At 45.9% G+C, this 20,016-nt stretch overlaps 1 protein-coding gene across 1 annotated transcript in view; it reads right to left on the bottom strand.

Annotated features, from left to right (window-relative positions):
* The window catches only part of ALK (ALK receptor tyrosine kinase), a 646,243-nt gene that overhangs the window by 38,930 nt on the left and 587,297 nt on the right, over window positions 1-20,016 (bottom strand). The window contains exon 12 of the mRNA XM_033125413.1: window positions 4,312-4,474. Within this exon, the coding sequence (XP_032981304.1) occupies window positions 4,312-4,474 (163 nt within the window). The remainder of the gene's footprint in view (window positions 1-4,311; window positions 4,475-20,016) is intronic.

The following is a 20,016-nucleotide window of genomic DNA, read 5'->3' as shown; positions in this document are numbered from 1 at the left end:
GTGTTTGTGTAGTGGGGGAGGACTGAGGGCTGGGAAGGATGCTAAGCCTTAGAGAATTAGGAAGGAAGGAAGGAAGGAAGGAAGGAAGGAAGGAAAAAAGGAAAGAAGGAAGAAAGGAAGGAAAGAAGGCTGGAGGAAGAGAGAAGGAGATGAGAGGGGCAGGAGACACGAAGACTGAGAGATGGCTGGCTAACATCTGCTGAGTGTGGATGGCCTCTGCGTGGGGATGTCCCCACACACAGAATCACACTAGATCCCCAGCAGGCCTCGAAACGAGGCTGTGTCGGCAGCGGTCCCCACTTTATGGCAAGGCTGAGGAGCTCGTTCACCCCAGCACACTCCCGTTATCAGTGCTCATTTTGTCACCCACTTCAACCACCCATCCCCATGGGCACACTAGACATCACTCAGAGCCATGACCCAGAAATCTCCCTTAATCAGGTGCTCTTCTCACCATCAGCTGGATCCTTCCCTGTCCTTCTCAATCAAGCTCCATGAGACGGAGCTGTCACGTATTGTCCTGGCTCCCTCAGGCCCCCACCAAGCATGGCTATCGTCCTGGGCACTGCCTGTCCCCCAACCCCCCAATCATGCTGATTCTGCCTCCCAAGGGCCCTGTGCCTTCTCTCCATCCGTATTTCCCCTGTCCTGGTGGAGCCCTTTCTGACTCTTGCCTGGATGACCCAGTCAGCCCTCCATCTGCTCTCCATGCCTCCAGGCTTGTTTCTCTCACTGCCACCCCAGGCTGTCACCAGAGGGAGCTAGAGGCATTTGGGAGGTGCTGCCTCAGGTCGGGCTGGCCTGGCCTTGCTCCAGGCGCTCCTTCCACGAGGAAGGCCCTCCCCTCTTCTTTGTAAACAACTTTATCACCTTTAAGACTGAACTTGGGCTTCTGTCTCCTTGTGGAAGCCACTCATGAACTCAGACCTTCACCTTGGCCTCCGACAGCAGTGCCTTGTGCAAACCTCCGCTGCGGTGCCTTCTCTATCACATTGAAATGCTTTGTTCCTACGTCCACCCCCGTAGGCTGGGTTCCTCTTGGGCAGGGACCTCATCAGCTTTGTATACTTATGTCAGGCCCAGTGTCCTTACTGGTGCCTAATATCGCCACGGAGATTTGCGAAGCAGGTCTGGGCACCAGGACATATGTACTTGGAGGGAGTGACCGCATCACCTCTACTGTTTTGACAGAGGAAGTGGCAAATCCAGGGGAAGGGGAAGCCCAGGGCAGGAAAGCAGAGGTTGGGGGCATAGGGATTTGCGTGTTGCTCCTGGTCCTCCCTCCACACACCATCCCCGCACCTGCTGTCTTCTCCCCAGCCTCCTCATTCGCCCTCTTTTTGGGCCTCTTCCTTTGTAGTGGTGGGCAAAGCAGTAGTTGGTGGGAGACGGACCCAGGACAATGATCAGTTAGCAGTGGGGGTGCTTTCACCTGTTCGCATCCCTGAGGAAGTCCCAGGCAATAATGGCCCCATCTTGGCATCCAGCAGGTGCTTGGTAAGTATTAGTTCCCCTTCCTTCACTCCTTTGACCAGTAGGCAGAGAAGTCGGCTGGAGCAATAACAGTGCCAGGCCTCAGGCAGCAGCCAGACAGCACTAGCTGAGCACCCACACACTTCCAGGAGCAGATGGGTTGCACAAGGAAGGCTCCCAACCTTTCTGTCTCCAAGAACCTTTTCCTCATGTCCTCTGATGTGTCCTGTGTTTATTTCACTAGATGCACTGCACTTACTAAATGAAAATTAGTTAATATGGAGAAAATGTCTTCCGGAAAAAGGCCACCTGACTTCTCAACATGGATATTCTGGCTTGGGCAGTTTTTGATGTAGTCTAAAAAGTAAATCATTAAATTTTGCTTTTTTGGAATATTAAGTAATGTGACCAAAGTAATGTGACCAAATAATGTGACATTAACATCCAAGCCTAGAGCCTCATCTAGAGTCAAGAATGAAATGAAGGTCAGAAATACAGTAGGCCCCTCTGTACCCATGGGTTCCTCATCTGTGAATTCAGCCAACTGTGGATCAAAAATATTTGGAAAAAATGTTACCTTGTTGCTGACATATACTATGTAGTTAGGTCTATGATGTTATGTGTGTAGTAAACATGTAAAGACTTTCTTGTTATTAGTCCCTTAACCATTCAGTACAACAACTATTTACATAGCATTTATATTGTATTAGGTATTATAAGTAATCCAGAGATGATTTAAAGTATACAGGAGATGTGCGTAGATTATATGTAAATACTGTGCCATTTTATATAAAGGACTGGAGCATCCTCGTACTTTGGTCAATGTTGCTCAAGCAGTAGTTTGCCGTAATCAGAAGTGTCTGGACATTGATGGGAACCACTTCGAGCGCCTCTTGTAATTGCAGAAGTCAAACGTGACTGGTAGTCATCTTTTGTTATCGGTATATAGTGAGTATTGCAATTTTAATGCAGTTTCCCTTTCTTAAAATGTGTGTCCATTTTTTTGGCACCCTCTGTATTTCAGAGAGAAGTGGAAATAGTGTTCCAACCTGGGCTGGGCTTATACCAGCAGAGTATGGCCATACGGTGGGAATTCGTGCAGATCAAAACCTGGCTACACTTAGATACAGCTGCCATTAACAACAAACGGGAAAATGAATTAATTATTATTTCATAGTGCCGTTTATCTGGCATCCAAAATCTTTCAAACTGTGGGGTCCCTCTGAGGAAGTCAGGAAAAAGTCCTTGGAAGCAGGAAAGTCAGAAGCTACTGTGTGAGGATCCATCCGTGTCTGCAAGTGTTCTCTGGCTGCTGTCTGATCACGTGGCGCGAGATCTGTTGTGACGCTTCTCTGACTCCAGTGTCCTCCTCATATAATAATAATAACTATGACAGTTACCTCGCTGCTAAAAGAAGGAGACATACCTAGTAGATCTTCAACAAACATCCATCCCCTTCTCCCTGGGAGTCCTTCCCTCCTGCTCTGGGACAGTGGGGGACCCATGCAAACTCAGCCAGGCAGGAAGGGGGGCCTGGCCAGCTCGGGGCGGTGGGATCAGTGGTGACTGCATGTCTTCGTCCGTTTACTGGGAGCATGCGGGACCCAGAGCAACTAATCTGATTGCAGCCAAACCTTGTTATTTCATTCCTGCCCAGAATGTCATTTAAAAAGCACTTAGGGCTCTCCCTGAAACGCTTTTATACTGAGGTCCCGGGAGTGGGACTGCCACAGAAAACAGGGCCACTTGAGAAGCCCCTTTTATTCCCAGGGGGCTGAGGATATGTTGGGGGCTGGGGGCTGCAGGAGGGGAAAGAGAGCTCACTTCCCACTGCAGTCAGCCCCTGGGGGCCGTTTGCACCAACAAGGACAGAATTACGCTGCTTCCTGTTTAAACAGTCTGGCTGTGCGGTGGAAGGAGCCACAGTGAGGCTGTGACGCAGAAGTCTGGGGTTGGAGGCAGTTCCTGGACTGTCGGGGGCCTCTGACTCTCTGAGCCTCAGTTTCCTCATTTGTAAAGGAAGGACTGCAGCACTGGCCTTGCCCGCGTCACAGGGCTATGGAGGACCCCAGTCAAGGGTCTGGCCTAACTCAGCGGTTCTCAGGGGCTGCATCAGCCTCACCTGGGGACTTGTTATACATTCTTATTCTCCGACCCTACTCCAGACCGACAAAATCAGGTGCTCCAAGAGTGGGCCCAGCAAACTGTTTTAACCAGCCCTCCAGTCCCTCCGATGCCACTCAGTGAAGAGAACCACTGGTCTAAGCTCTTCCAAAGCTTTCCTAGTGGCCTGAAAGTGGCCCAGCAGAGTCAGGCTTCCCTCCAGCCTGGCCTTGCTCTAGTGGAATACTGTGGGCAAGGGGCTGGACCTGGGACAAGAGCTCGAGAACAGTTGCTTTACTTGACAATAGTGAAGGCCCGGGAAAGGAAGCTCAAGGGTAAGAACGTTGGCTTTCATTTGTATCATACTTTTGTTCCCCATACATTTTTAGATGCACTGCCTCATTGGAACAGCATCAAGTAATATCAAAGAAAAACCCATTATAATTATAATTATTAATAATAAAGATAAAGAATGTTTTGAAGCCAGCTCATGCATGTATATCATTTCCACAGATCATCTGTGGTTTCCTTGAGGATAGAGGACACATCTTCTTGGCTGCCATATTCCATTATCTCTTATCTCCCCATCTCCGGTTCTTACACCCTGCTTTGGGCCAGAGTCTGTGGCCTCTGTGCCTTGGTGTGCCACCTGGGTACCCCGGGGGCATGCACAGAACCCCAGTCTTCTTCAGGAGGGCGGATCTGCCCCTTGGCTTGCCCCTCCCCCATACGCACCTGTAGGTGTCAGTGGCTGGTACCTTCCAGGTCTGGATGCCCTTCAGGGGACCCTTGCTCTCCACCACCACGCTCAGGTTGGTGTTCCGATAGGCGTTGTTGCACTGGGCCTGAGTGGGGCCATGGGGCCCACTGGCCCCGCACGTGGTAAACAGCCAGTGAACTGTGGCACAAGAGGAAAGACAGTCAGTCACTTGGCCTGGCCCTCCTTCCTCTATGGGCCTCCCTGGGCTGCCTCCGAGCTGTCTGCTCCATGGCCCCAAGCCCACATTCCAAGAAGGCACCAAGGTTGGGACAAGAAACATCACTCAGTCATTCAACCTGGAAACTGCTGTTGAGGCTCTCCTATGTGCCAGGCCCTGGGTCAGGTGAGAAATGGGTCAGGGGAGAGACACAGATGGAGCTGACTTGGACCCAGGCTTTAAGAAGCTCACAGCCTACTAAGGGAGACCAAAAGGGATGCAACCAACCACAACACAGGGCAATAAGAAAAAGAAAAGCCCCAGGAGGGTCCAGCTAACACCGCAGTGTGAGAGTTCGAGGAGGGAGAGAAGACCCCTTCCAGGTAAGACAGGCCCGGGCAGTGGCGGGGCCCTCTCCTGGTTTCTCACCAGCTCCAGCACAGTCCTGGGCCAACAGCAGACAGTCTGTGCTACTGTGACTCCATCAAACCTGATCCCAAAGATTTGACATCTTTATATAGGATCCTCTTAGCTTGGAGAAGATCGAAAGAGTAAACTAGACACAGAGTCAGCTCCATGACCCCTCATGGCCCAGGGACCCAGGACAGTGGTAGAACAGGAAGTCTTGCACTCCTGGCTGGTGTCTTTGTCTGTCTGTCAGGCTCTCAACAAGGCTCAGCCTCCTCATTCACAAACATTTGGGTTGGTTCCCTTTGTTCATTCTGTCTAGAATTTCATAGACATCAGAGAATGTCACAACAAGATGGGACCTTGGAGATTACTGAATTCAGTGATCCCCAAAACACCTGAGGACCTTTAAAAATACAGATCCCAGAGCCCTGGAGATTTAGAATGATAAATCCTAGGTTGGGGTCGGGGGGTGGGGGAAGAAAGGGTAGGGCGCAATGCTTGCATTATGTAAAACTTTCCCAGAAGAATCAACCAGATTTGTGAACTACTCCCACCTATCTCATCATCCATATAGAAAAGGAACATTCTAGAGAGGGGAAGTGACTTTAAATCCCTGAGCCTGGAGTTCAGTTAGAGCCAGGACAGACCATACCAAGGTTGCTCAGGCCCAGAAAATAGGCAAGCCACTGTAATGAAACAGGTGAGAGTCTGGTCGGTACTGTGGTGGGTGAACCCTCAGCCCCAGAAAGTCCCACTGTGTCCCCGATAGTAGCTTAGCCCTGACAGTGTGGGCTTTAGGGCATCATGGGCACACACCAGGGTTGGCATCAGGACCCGAGAGGCCAGGAGGTGACAAAAGGGAAATGCAATAACTGGAACATTTACAAGGTCAGGAGGCAGAGATATAAGAGAGAGGGACTGGTTATAAGCAACAAGTAAAACCTTGGTTTTGGGAGAGATCAAGGTCACAGTGAGACAATCAGTGAGATGATGACTTGCCAACCAAAGAAATCATGGCTCCTCATATTTCCCCAGCCGAGAGTCTACATTGGTCCCTGAGACTCTGTTGAGCTGAAGAAGGATCAAATGGCCCAAAGGATGAGCCTGGATTGGGGGCGGGTAGGGGAGGAAGGCTGGCTCTTTCCTCTTCTCTTACTTTAAAAACAAAAAACTATGGTATTAAAACTCATTCATGAAAAAAAAAACACAAAACACTTCTTTATCTTTTTCTTACTTATACCACACACTGGAAGCGTAGTTTAATACTCAGTCACATCTATTAGGTTGGTGCAAAAGTAACTGTGGTTTAAAAGGTTAAAAATAATTGCAAAAACCGCAATAACTTTTGCACCAGCCTAATGAATTGTATAAAGAATCCACAGACATCAAAACACTGATTGGTTATAGACAGCTGAGTAAAGAAAACTCCATTAAGCACTGGGTTTCCTTTTACGTATATTGCAGCACCGTCCAAGAAGAAACAAATCAATTAGTAATATACAGCACAATGCTAAGAAAAATAAGTTAGACAGTGATTGTACTGGTTTCATTGCTGTTGTGAAGCCATCTCCTCTGCTCAACTGAATGCAAAGAAATAGAGCGTGATACAAAGGAAAATAAGTTCTCAGCTATGTACTAATCACAATAATAAAGATTGGTTTCACGTTGAAGGCCTATGTGGTTGTACCACAGAAGAGGACTGAATGGCTCATGTGGATATTTTGGCCCATTTTGGTTCTGATCTGTGGAAGTGAATCTTATCTATATCTGTTGACGGAACTGAGCTTCCTGGGAGCTGTGGCATATAGAACCATTTTGATGGCCATCATAGATCCCATTAAATAAAGTCATGACCAAAATCCAAGTGAAGATAATTCTTCACCATCCATAACTTAGGCAACACCATTCTTTATTATAAATTGGAAAAAGCAATCCCCCTTTATAATATATGATGAAAATTAATAATTTGTTCTCCTTATTAGGGTGAAATGAAAATAATCTACATGTTGTAGCCATTATGAGGTTAAAACATTTCTACCACCTATCTCAGTTCTTTAAACAATGGAGCAGTGCCCCCTTCTAGACATACGATCGATGTCTGATTATGGCTTTCTTTTTTGGATGTTAGCATTTGTTTAGAAGCTTACTGCCTAGGTCCACTTACTTATTGAGAGTTATAAAATAATAATATTTAAAATTATATCTTCTTATTTATTAGCTGGGATATACTTATAAAGAGATGCTTCCTCTCATCTACTATTTAGTTACCCAGTGGTACAGTTCCTATAGGGAAGGAAGAATAAATGCTCAGTTCTTTCTCCTTATTTATAGTTTTCAAGGTAGTGAATTGGTTCTCTATCATCCGCTAACGTTGACAAATTAGTTGCTTGTAGATCATATGAATCCTTCAATCTAAACATATTTTTTAATTCTAATCAATGACTATTATCCTTTAGAAGCTCAAATTATCAATTTTTGGTCAGTGGTAAACCTCCTGAGTGCTTTTGCTTCCTTGCTATCTGGTATGCCTTCCCTAGACCTGGAATCAGCCACTTTCTCAAAAGCCTTGGTTTCCTTTAGTGGAAAAAGGTATTTTAATTAAATAATATGAGGGCTATAGACATTTACTGCTACTGGGTTGGTGATTGTTTCTAGGCTTCTTTAGTGGACAGAATGTGTGTGTATCAGTATAACATAAACATATGTGAAATGCACACATATGTGTATGGCAAAATACCTCATAAGTTCACATTGATACTTCCAATTCAAATGAAGGACTACAGGGTTTTAAATGTAACCACCTCTATATTAACCTGTATTTCTTTTTCTATGCTGAGACTCTTGGTTCTCAAGAACATTCGAATAGAATTAGAATATCCTATAGTTATTCATTTAGTTTATCTTTCATTATACACAGTATCAGAGTAACAGGACTGCTACTATACCATCATCAATTAAAAAAACTGAGATCTGTTCAATAATTTTTTTTTTTTTTTGATATATGTGCTCTCCATTCTCCCATAATCCCTTGAACTTGTATTCTATCTACACAGATATGTTTGGGCATGTTGCCACTACATATGATATTCTTTCTCCTTTAGTCCTTAGGCTTACTTCTGTAAGTACTATGTGTTAAATGCTCATATCAGTCATGCTGATATATTTCTAGTCATTTTTATTGTCTGAAGCTTATTTCAAGTAGATTTTTTAGGAAGGACTCATGGGCGCATATTCTTTGAGTTCGTGGATGTTGTTAGTATTTTTTATGCTTAAGTATGTTATATATGCTACTCCATTTTCTTCTGGTATGAAATATTATTGTAAAAAACTCTGATGATACTCTAAAGTTTATTCTTTAATAAATCACTTGTTTTTGCTTAGGTGCCCCAAGTATTTCTTTTCTTTTTCTTTGCTAGTTTGGCAATTTTACTATAGTATTCTTTGGTATTGCTCATTCAGGATCAGTAGTCTTAAATACACCAAGTGCTCTGTAATAAGTAGTTTCAATAAGAAAATTTTTCTGGAATTACAGCTGTATTTGTTTTGCTCCACTTTGCTTTTCATCTTAAGGTGCCCCTGTTATCTGTTTGTTGGATCTTCTTTGCCTAGCTTTGATGTATGTCATGTTTTTTTAATTAAATTTTTTTTTCTCTTTTCACCTTCTCTTTCTTGTAACTGTTGTGTTTATTTGATCTTGCCCTCCTTCTAATTTAGTCTTCATCTCTGAATTATTTTTTCCTTTCCTTTTACATTTTTTTCTGAGTTCTATCACTTACTTTCTCATCTTTTGTAATACCGATTAAGTTAGTTTTCATGTCTTGTATCATTGTTTTACTGTTATTTAGCACATTGTGAAATCGAGGGATGTAATTTTAATCTCTCCTGTGGGCATGTCTTGCTGGTGTGCCTTCATTTTTCTGTACAGGTGTTATTTTGTCCTCTCTGCTCTTTTTAAATTCTTCTTATAATTTTGTATGTGACCTTAATACTTCTCTGCTATGCACTTTTATGTGAAATTTGTTCTCTAGAACTTTTAGAGGTCAGGAGATTTGCTAACTTCACAGAGCTCCCTCTATTCTTTTTAATATATAGTGTTTAAAAATATGGCAGTTTGTTTTCTGATGTTTCTGGCTCTGTTTATTCCCCACACTTTTATCTGGATGTCCTCTTAATTTTTTGTCTATTATCCCTATCCTACTCAATATTGATTTCATTCTCAGAAATTTCTTCTCAGGGTGGGTCCTTTCCTGGAAAGGAGGCATGATGGCCAGACTACTCTAACTCCAGATCTTACCATGGGGCCCTGGCACTCACATATCACTGGACTGGGCAAGCCTCGCCCAGTTCACAGCAGCTCTTTTCAGATTGGCTTTCTGTCATTTCTAGCAAATACTTGTTAGCTATTATGGGTTCTCGTGTTCTCAGATTTGTAAGGCAGCCTGTTGTTTTCCTAATCTTTCTCTTGTCCAGGTGATGACACTATGCATGTCTTGTGGTTGTTGGTGCTTTGTTGTCTCCCACTTGTGTTTTGGGGCTGGAGGTGAATACCTTATCAAAAAAGTTTGTTGCATATGTCCATGGGTTTTCAGTTTGATACATGGTTGCTCTGTTTTTATGTAGGGATTAAGAGAGATAAAAAGAACTGTGTGGTTACTGCCATCACTGCCATAGTCCCAGAATCCTTGAAAAAATTTTAATGTAGGAATTACTTGAGGTCATTTGCTATGATTTATACTATCTACCTGGTCAGGTCCTCACCTGCATTTCTATTCCTGGGGCTGTGGGGTTTTTCAGGTTTTACTTCATGGACATCTCCAGTGACCATGGCCTAGAATCTGCTGTTACAATATGTTCTGCCTTTTTTTTTTTTTGTAGCCCAGTAGGTATAATTCAACTTTTTCTTGATAGGGCCCCTTGCACTTAGCCAGTTATTTAGGGCTATTTGACCCTTCCACTAAGTGGCCCCAGATATAAATATTTTATACTGACTCACTTCTCTCCCTACTGTCAGATATGTTTTCTTAGTACTTCAGCATGTCCTCCTATGTTTAATCTTACACCCAGCGTTGGGTGAGGGCCCTATACCTCTCTCGTGTATTAGGCTGAGGGGAAGCTAGCTGCAGCAAGCCTTTATTTTCAGAATGTATTTATATTTTGGTCCTTATGTTTGGTGGATGGTGGAAGATACTGGATGTCTAAACTCAGATAAAAGGATGTCACTATGATTCTGAACAAACAAGGCAGGGAATCTTTAGGCTTTCAGTTTCAGTGTGTTTAATTACAGTACACGTATGTAGTACCTCCATCCTCCAGCAAGATTAGCTCTTTAAAACCATGTTAGGTCAGTAGATAGGGAAGGGGGAAGAATTATTACTTTTATCTAAACATCTGGCCTGTGACTATAGAGCAAACTTGAGGCTGAGGTGAGACACGTCACATTTATTCTTTCTGCAACACAGTGTTCAGTTGGTGAATTTTCCATGTTGTAGTTTCTCAGACTGAATTTGTGCATGCACGCACACACACACACACCTCATTCATTCATGCAAAGCTTTCTGGTCCTCCCTCCCTCTCTCTCTCTCTCTTTCTCTCTGTCTCTTTCTCTCTTTCTTCCTTCCTTTCTTCCTTTCTTCTTTTTTTCTTTCTTTTTGAAGAGAAGTTAGGATGTGGTAACAGCAATAAGTACACCACCAGCCCTGTCTTTTGTATTAGCTGTCTTCACACGTGATCTCTTTTCCCTTTTACATCTTTTGTCTCCTTTGCTCTCACACAGTTTCTCTAGACAGGCAGGATGCCTGAAAGTGCTGCAGTCTCCCAGGGAACAAAGACAAGTGGCCCATGTCCTTCTCTGCTGGGAGGGAGACATCCCTTTGCTGAGAGGAAGCTCCCAGTGAGTCAGCTCCCTATCAACAGAGCAGCAAGCCATGGCTGTTGAGATAAAAGCTGCTTGCAGGACTGAATTACCCTAAACAGCTCTGACACCTGGCAATCTGGGAGTTTTTAATGGCTCCTGTGATGGCTGCTAGGTTGTGTTCTGAGCCACCCCTGTTCCCCAAGGGAAGGTCAGTAACACATGAGAGAAAACAAAGGCCATAGGAAAAACACTATCCTGAAAGCAGAGCTATAAAAATTAAGTTAAGGGAAGCCTCAGGGCTAATTTGGTTATTCCCAAGTTGGCTTCAGGCCAGAGTTGTGTTAATAAAGTATTTGATATGGAGACCGGTGCTATGGACTCACCCAAATGGGGGCTTACATATAATGGATTTGATTTTGAGGCTGAAGTGGGAAGTGGTGGTTCAACTGTGAGTTTTGCCACACTCAGGCCTGAAGAGTCATTGATTTCTGCCCTCATCTGCTCCTGTCTGCCGACCAGAGAGAAAGCCTTGATCTGGTGCGTGGCCACTGGGGTTGATATTAGTAGGATTTGCTGCCTCCAGTCCTAAGGTCCACTGGTTCCTGAGAGAGAGGCAACAGTGTGGGAGGCCACGACCCTTCATTGCCTCATTCTTAGTAGTTCTTGCTTATTGTTTGGTTCTAAGTCATGAAGGATGAATTCCTTACAAGGCCTTTGTGACTGTAACACTTCTGGCAGATGGGCAGATGAAGGTGCAGGCAGCCCAACGGGCCAAGAGATTTGGAGCCCAAAACAACAAATGTCCTGGCTCCTGGGCCTGGGTCCCAGACCCTCTAAGGTGAATTGGAGAACAGGGACACACGAAAGAGTGGGAAATCCAAACGTCAAGGGCAGAAAGGAAAGTGGGACAAATGGTGAACCAAAAAGAGAAGACTAGAAAGCTAGAGAAAAGAAGGGAAGAGACACTTCTCCCTTATTCCTGCCGGCAATGTGGCTGCAGATGCAGCGGCCATGAGGCAACCAGTGTGAGGAAAAGACCAAGATCACAGACATATGAGTCTTGACATCATCAGGCATTGAACTAATGGTACCGGTTTCCCCGAAAATAAGACCTCGCCGGACCATCAGCTCTAATGCGTCCTTTGGAGCAAAAATTCGTATAAGACCCAGTCTTATTTTAACATAATATAAGGCCAGGTCATAATATAATGTAATGTAATGTAATATAATGTAATATAATATAATATAATATAATATAATATAATATAATATAATATAATATAATATAATATAATATGTGAGTCTAATATAATATAATACGCAGTCTTATATGAATTTTTGCTCCAAAGGACACATTAGAGCTGATGGTCCGGCTAGGTCTTATTTTCGGGGAAACCCGGTAGTAGTCACATGTAGGGCCACTGAACTAACACCCCCAGTCATCTGTAAGACAATGTTTGTTATGGACGGGACCCTTCCTTGGACTCCCATCACTGGCTGGCTCAGACTTCAGTCTGAATGGAGCCTCCTAGAATTCGGATCTCCCACCTACTTGTAATGAAAACACGTCTGACCAGAGACTCCTGCTGCTGTCCCTCAAAGAGCAGTGCCAGCCTGGATTGTGACCGGGTTTCCAGTGCTTCTTTAGACACTGGATATGGCCTTCAGCTTGCCTTCCTTGGCGGAGAGCCAGGCGTCTGGGTCACTTCCCCAGCCAAGCATGCTCTGCCCAGGCGGCTCCCCTTTCTTCACCCACCCCTATGCTCTGTCTCTGCACACTTCTTGGTCAAGGCCATTAGAGCTGATGAGAGTTGTAACTATGTTGTGAAGGGCCTCGGAGGTTTCCCCAGGCCGCGCCAACCTCGGAGTAAAAGTAGGATCTTAATATTAGTAACAAATGGTATTATGCAGTTCTGCTCTGACACACATTTGAAGGAACGGAAAGTTTTCTCTCTGAACAACCCCCTCGGTATAGCACACATGCTCTGCTATTGTCATCTCTGTCCCCTTAACGTGCTGTGTTTTCTTCATATCACTATTTGAGTCTATGTCATCTGCCCGACTAATGGGTAAACTCTACAAGAGTGGGGCTTAGTTGATTTTGTTCTCTGTGTTTTCTCCGGGACCTAAAACAGTGCTGGTCACAGAGAAGGTGGTTAATAAACCTTTGGTAAACGAAAAGCAAAACCAAAACCAAACGAAATAGAAAGGAGAGAGAAGGCCAAACACCAGCCCCACATAAGAGGCCAGAAGGGGGAGCTCATGCATGCTGGGTACTGTGTGTGCTTCGGTGGGAGCCCCTTTGGCTCCCCAGAGTGCTGTATTAGAGTGAGAGCAGTACAGCCTGGAGTGAGCCACAGGAGTTCTGGGAGTATAAAGGGATGTTTGCTGAGAGGTATTTTGTCTCTTACCCATGACTACATAGCAGAGAGAGGGGGGCTCTCAAGGAGCAAGCACACACCTTCACACACTCCTCACACACACATCAGCACGCCCTCACACTCACACACCCACACCCAGATGACTGAACTCCAGGGTGCCCTGCAGTCCTCAAGAAAACTCTAGTCTTACTCCTGAGATTGTGGATACTCCGCTGACCTGACGGCTGATGGAAACGATCAGTTGATAGACTGAATGATTAGTTAGTAGGATTAAAGTCATAAAGCTGGTTGAGGGGAAAAAAATAGTCTTCTTTTGCAGGGAGCTATTCTGAGGCTTGGGGACTTTTCCTGATTCTTAGCTTGCTGGACAAGCCTGAGCTATGCCTTATTTTCCTTACTTGTTAACATTAATCCTGGAAAAGGATCGTTCAATCTGTCAGTTACTTAATACGTATAATTAAATGAATAAAGTTTGCTCTCACATTTTTATGAAGTTACTGTCAATATTCATTAGAAAAAACAAATCAGCCCTCCCAGATCCAATCACCTGGGATGTGTTTGAAAAATCTCCTGGAAAAAGTTCTGGAGTTCCCATTATGACTGAGATCTTGACAAGCTTAAAAGACTAAAAACCCTCTTTCAATTTATATTGATGTGCAGATCTTTTGGGGACAATCCTGTACCCCGCCACAAAAGTCACTTATTTCCCTCAAGTGGAGTTTGAGGGTTTTACCTGCAAATTGTGATTAGTTGGCTTGGGAGAATTGATTGAACAGGAGAACCCCAAATGCAAAATACCCTACCCTTCCCTTTAAAAAAAAAAAAAAAAAACATGGCTAGGTTTAAAAGACCAGAAACTGAAATTTGCTTGAAACTTCTACAAAAATTTTGAGGAAAATTTTTGTAGAACACACACTTACATATACATAAAAGAGTGCACAGTTCATAGGTTGGAAAGGAGGAGGAATATGAATACACTGAAAATTTATAGAAAGCAACATATGAAGGATGTGTGAATTGGCCCAATATTTCCAGTTATATATTTTAGCAATAATGTTAATAACAACATCACAAAACATTTGCTATTAGTGTATTCTTTTTTACACGATTAGAAATGATCTCACTTGCTCACTCCAATAGCCGGCTCTGAGAAAGAACTGTGGCCGGTAATTACTCCCCTTACTTTGTGGATGATGAAACAACTGGGGCCCAGAGGGCTTGGTTTTCCTGAAGTCGCACAGCTAGAATTTGGTCTCTAGGATTCTTTGCTTTTCCACTTACCATCTTGCTATTACCTGGCACTTACTAGGTACTTTGTTACTATTTGTGTCTGTGGGCTCTAAGGTGGTCCCCAATGATCTCTCCCGCCTGGTAGTCACATCCTTGCATAATCCCCTCTTTCTGAATATGGGCAAGACCTGTGGGTTGCTTCCAACTAACAGAATACAGCAAAAGTGTCATTTTCATTATTATATTACATAAGATTGTAGCATCTTGCTAGCGGTCTCTCTCCTGTCTCTCTCTCTCTTCCCCCCACCCTCTGTCCCCAGCTTCTCCAGGAACTGCCAACAACCATGTGAGCTTGGGAGTGACGACTCTTTCCCCAGTTGAGCTTTCAGATGAGACCCTAGCCCTGGCTAACCCCTCGATTGCAGCCTTATGAGAAGCTATGAAGCAGAGGGGACCCAGCTGAGCTGTGCCTGGTTTCCTGACCCACTGAAACTAATTTAACAAATGTGTTGTTTTAAGCCACTACATTTATGGTAATTTGTTACTAAGCAGTAACTCCAAAGGCCCTGCCTAGCAGCCAATAGTTTCTTGGGACTCCTCATCCTTCATGTAAAAACCCAGCGTGAAGTGCACTGGCTGGGCTCAGTTCTGTTCGGTGCCCTCTCTCTCATCCCTGACTCAATGATGGCTAAGGTAATTCTACCTCTTATTTCCTTTTCCTCTTGGTAATGGAGGAGCAAGTGAGAGGGATCCCCTTTTGTGATCTAGAGCTAGCATTTCAGCCTTTCTTTTCCTAGTTCCTCTGTCCAGCTCCAGGCTCAGATAAATTTAAACAAAATAACATTTCTGTGTCCAGGACCCTGAAGCTTTGCTGCAACAAGCAGAGAGCTGAAAAGGCTCTGAGGGGAAGCAGGGTTGTTTTGCAGGCAGAATCAGCAAGCCTGGGAGGACAATAATTAAAAGTGGACTTCCCAAATCACAAATGCTTAATGCACTTGCACTGATGGAGGGTCCTTTTGTGTTCTGCTAGTGTGAAGCTAAATGATCTTAATCAAGGCATGCTGAGACCAGAGTTTGCGGATCATTTATTGTCTCCCACTTATGTAACCTTTCACTGAAACAAATAGGAAAAAACAACATGTTTTCTCAGGCCAGCCGGGAGACAGAAAGACAATGAGTCCTCTCGGCTGCTAAGAGGAGCTGCGGCATGGTATTAAGGCATTTTGTCTTCAGCTTTGCCATAATTCCAACCCCTAGGCTCTAGTGTTAGACTAGAGGTTCGTGAGGTGGTTTTGAGTCTATCAGAGTTGGATGACGCTGCCCTAGTTCTCCACTGGGGTCCAGAGGAGGGCAGTTCCAAGTCAATCAACATTGCTGATTCCTTGTTTTCTCAAAGGACGCCGGATTTCTTTTAAAAAACGATGATCAGGTCAGTGTAACCGGCAGGGCACCCATCTTGGATGCAGACCTTCTCACCATCCAGTGCAGGATAAAGTCAGAGCCATGGACTGGGGGAACCTGTCCTAATTCCAGGCGTGCTCGATTGAAAATTGGAAAGGGAACCAGAGTCTCTCTTGTGCTGGGCTAACAGTGGCTTCATATCAGGCTTATGTGGTGCAGCTTTCACGAGCGGCACTTTGGCTCATTCCCAGCTGTAGGCCCCACGGCACCCAGCGCAGCGCTCGGCATCAAAACTATAAGATGTAATATGGGCCTCATAAAGATTATGGGCCCCATTTTTTTTTGATATGGGGAAACAAAGGCACAGAAAGAAGGGAGTGACTTACGTAAGTGGCACAGCTGGGACTTGAACACAGGTAGTCTGTGCTTTTACAAACTGTGCCATATTGCTTCCTGACAGTGATGCCTGTCCTTGGGCAGTCTGGGGGTCTGGAAGGATCAAATGAGGTACACTGACTGTGCTTAGTCACTATAGACCCTGTACAGATGAAGAGGCAGCCTGCAAACAGGGAATATTCACCTGGAAGCTCTGTGGCAGGTGGGCACTCTGCCCCAGGAAGCGGGGCCTCCACTCGGCTACCAAGCAGCCCCTGGGCCTTGGTGGTGGCCACCCCTTGGGGATGCTGACTGGCTCTCCAGCGTACAAAGTCTCTTGCACTAGAAGAGACTCGTTAACGTCAGTAATGGAGATCACGAATCTCGAATTAGTTCCATGCCACCTCTCTTCCTGGAGCACAGCCGTGTTTGGGGAAGGGAGACACACCCAAATGAAGAGTGACATCTTAATTGGGAGGGCACCGAACCTCCCTACAGTCACCGGAGGGCCTATGAGTCTTGTAAAGGCTGGTGCTTCATGCGTCATCACCAGTTTGCTTGCTATAAATAGATGAGAATCTAAATTAGTATCATAGAGAGATCACGCAGCACTTGGGTGAACAGCAGGCCAGCTGAGCAAGGACACGGGCCCCACGGTTGCATCTTTGGCTACTTGCCTGCCCACATCTTAGTGTTGTTCCCCCCCACCTGAAGGGATGCTGACAGATGTGCCCTCCCTGTGCACAATGAAGGCTGGATGCACGGAGGGACACCAGTTAGCTGCAATTATCAGCTTTCTCATGTGTGCACAGGTGCATTGTCTGCTAGGGTGCTGAATATGAGTGACAATGCAGATGTGCTCTGTTTAAGCAAACACTGCCATTAGAAGCAGGGGCTTCTCAGAGATGAGCGATTCCTCTATTCATCAGTGGGATGCCTCAAAGATTTCTTTCTCACAACAACGCCCCTCCAAATGTTATCTGGCTTAGAAAACTTTACTTTTTTTACGTGATTTCCAACACAAACAAACATTCTTTAGCCTTTTGCACAAGTTATAACTCAGGGCAATTACTTAACGTCTCTGGGCCTCAGTTTCGTCTGTAAAAGGGGGCTCACATTAGGCACCAGTAAAGGAGATGGTGCATGGGAAAGAGTTCAGCATGGCTCCTGGCCCACAGCTCTGCTCCGTGACTACTGGGCATTGTTGCTGTAGGAAGAGGACACAGCATAACGCGAGGCCTGTGCTGCTCGAAAACTGAAACCTCAAATGGGTGCCCCGTGGCTCGGAGCTCACCTCCACCTTCCCAAGGCCCAGGCGCCTCATACGTTTCAAGTAGGTTGGGCTGCCATCTGGGCTTCCTAAGATTTCTTTCAAATCAGGCTTTCCTTGAAAGTTCATCGAAAATGCAGTTTGACCTCCCACTCCCAGACATTCAGGTTGGCGGGGCCCAGGAATCGGTATTTTTAACAGGAATCAGTATTTTTAATAAGTAGCACTTGCAGGTCCCCTTTCTCCAGCGAGGTGACCAGAGCAGATGATGTGAGGACACACTTGGTGACACCCTGGGCTGGATTTAGGTCCCTGCTGGCCGACCTGCCTCCTACTGCTCTCACAGTGTCCCGGATTCTGTCACTGCGCATTTCTGGGGAAAGCTGATAATGATGCAACGGACCCAAGAGCCTAATCTGAGTTCCCCCAGAGTGAGTGGGGCTCCCAGCCTTCCCACCCTTACTTGTTTCCAATGCGTGGGGCCTCCTGCTTCCAACACTGGCACCCAGTGAAGAACTTCGGCTACAGCAGGGACTCCAGCTGCCTCTCTGCCCCCGACCTGGCACGGGGTGGTTTGCAGTGCCAGCAGGTGTAGGACTTTGGAATTGGATTACAATGAACTTATTTATTTAGGAATGGGTGAATCCTTAATATTGGGGTGTGCTGCTGAAGTGAGCTTCCTTGCACCTTACAGGGCCTGAACGCAGAAGGCTCTGATGTAAACGAAGACCCCGATGAGTGAGAAGACAGGTTCTGAGTGAGGGGGGCTGGCCGAGCAAAGCCTGCCTTCCAACAATGTTGTCATCCCCAGAAGGGCGTGCTTGGAACATAATGGCTCTGGCTACAAATTCTATTAACTCTAATAGTTGTTCTGTGGTGAATGGATAATGCATTTAGCAGAAATAGACCCAATCAATTTATATGAAACACATAAAACTTTCTCATTGGAATTGGCATCTGTTCTTGAATCCCAGGAGCGTGTGTGGAAATGGACAATCTGTCACCCTTATTTCTGGGCACATTAACGGTGCCATGGGTTAATTAGAGAGCTGGGCCAAACAGAGCTCTGGTTCCCTTATGCCATGTCCCTTCGCCCCTCAGAACTGTGGAGCTGGAGACTGTCTACTTCAAACCTTGACTTTGAAAAACACCAGTTTTTCCACCCTCGTCTGTGTCCACGTTAGGCTATGTCACATGAGCTGCTCTCTGCCCAGGTGTCAGACAAGGGCTTGGAAGGTGTGCGGAGCTGGGCATACTCAGGCCCACAGCTTGCTAGTGCAGGCCAGCCAAGGCCAGTGCTCTTTTCATGTTTAAATGTCCCCCCTCCCACGTTTGGCAAGAAATACGTACTCAGAAAGTGGTAAACCAACCAACTCAGTTGGTTGTCACCAACCAACTCAGAGGCAAGGCTGTGGTTTGATGCCAGGGCTCCATGACTTATGGATCCTTGTGGGTTGAGCCAAGGTCTGGACTGGTTCTCAGCTAAGCTGAGCTGATTCCCTTCCACTCTCCCTGTCAACAGTGAGCTTGCAGGAGAGGGAGAGACAGAGAGACCCCACTGGGCCGTGGTGGTCATGCCTGTCCTTACCTGGGCTTTTAGAGAGGGAGAGGGTGGCAGAGGGTGGCTTGCATCTCCTCACCCCTCATGTTCATTACCGCCAGGGGTGGGGGTGTAGGGGGGTGTGGATAGAGTTCTGTAACTCTGTGATTGCATTATCCCAACCATTTGGTTAGCGTAATTGTATGTGCAAAGCTGACAAATGCAATTTTCTCAGACTTAATACTTGCCCCATTTTCTCTCTGTTTCTTCATCTGATTAGCTAAAGTGACTCAGGCTTCCAAGAATGCTCCGTGAAGCACCTGGACGAGCTTTGCCCTGCCTGGATGCTCAGCTCTGGCCAGTGGGCTTGGGGGGTGGTGGGGAGGGAACCCCAGACCCAGAGAGTCAGGCCCTCGTCAGAGGGGAGGGCTGAATTGGGGGAAGAGAGGAGTGTTTAGGGAAATTTGGAAGCTTTGTGAGTGACTGTCTTCTGGAAACCCAATGTGGCCTGTGCATTTCCAGGAGTTGCTCTAACGCCTGCCAAGAGGAGAGCTGAAATGCCACTAGCTGTCCATGTTTCAGTCCCGCAGAAATGGACGGCACTGAACTTTGGGAAGGAAATCATATTATCTTGTCTCCCCTGACAATTGATCTGTTTACCAGCCCTGCAGGGGCTCTCATCTGAACGTGCTCCCCACTCTTTTCATTCTTGGTGGTGATCTCTGTTTGGAGACTTGGATACCCAGAAGTAGCTTAGTTGGCTGGAAGAACGTAGACTTCAGGTCCCCTTCCTTACCAGCTGTGGGACCCTTACATTCTTCTAGCTCGCCTTCCTCATCCCTACATTGGGAATAGCAGCAGCTGTCCCTGGGCTACAGTGAGGACTAGATGAGCTGACACGTGAAACACCCTAGCCCAAGGTCAGGGGTACTCATGGAGTGTTTCCTTCCTTTCCTTTCCCTCCTGGGCCGCAGCCCTCTCTCCCAGGCAGAAGCTCTGAGCGTGGTTAAGCTTCATGTTGCAGGCGATGACCTGCTGTTTCATGCGCCACTTTGCTCTGG

The sequence above is a fragment of the Rhinolophus ferrumequinum genome, chromosome 13 (assembly GCF_004115265.2).
Source record: "Rhinolophus ferrumequinum isolate MPI-CBG mRhiFer1 chromosome 13, mRhiFer1_v1.p, whole genome shotgun sequence".
Classification (NCBI taxonomy): Eukaryota; Metazoa; Chordata; class Mammalia; order Chiroptera; family Rhinolophidae; genus Rhinolophus; species Rhinolophus ferrumequinum.
This window is presented reverse-complemented; position numbering and strand designations above follow the sequence as displayed.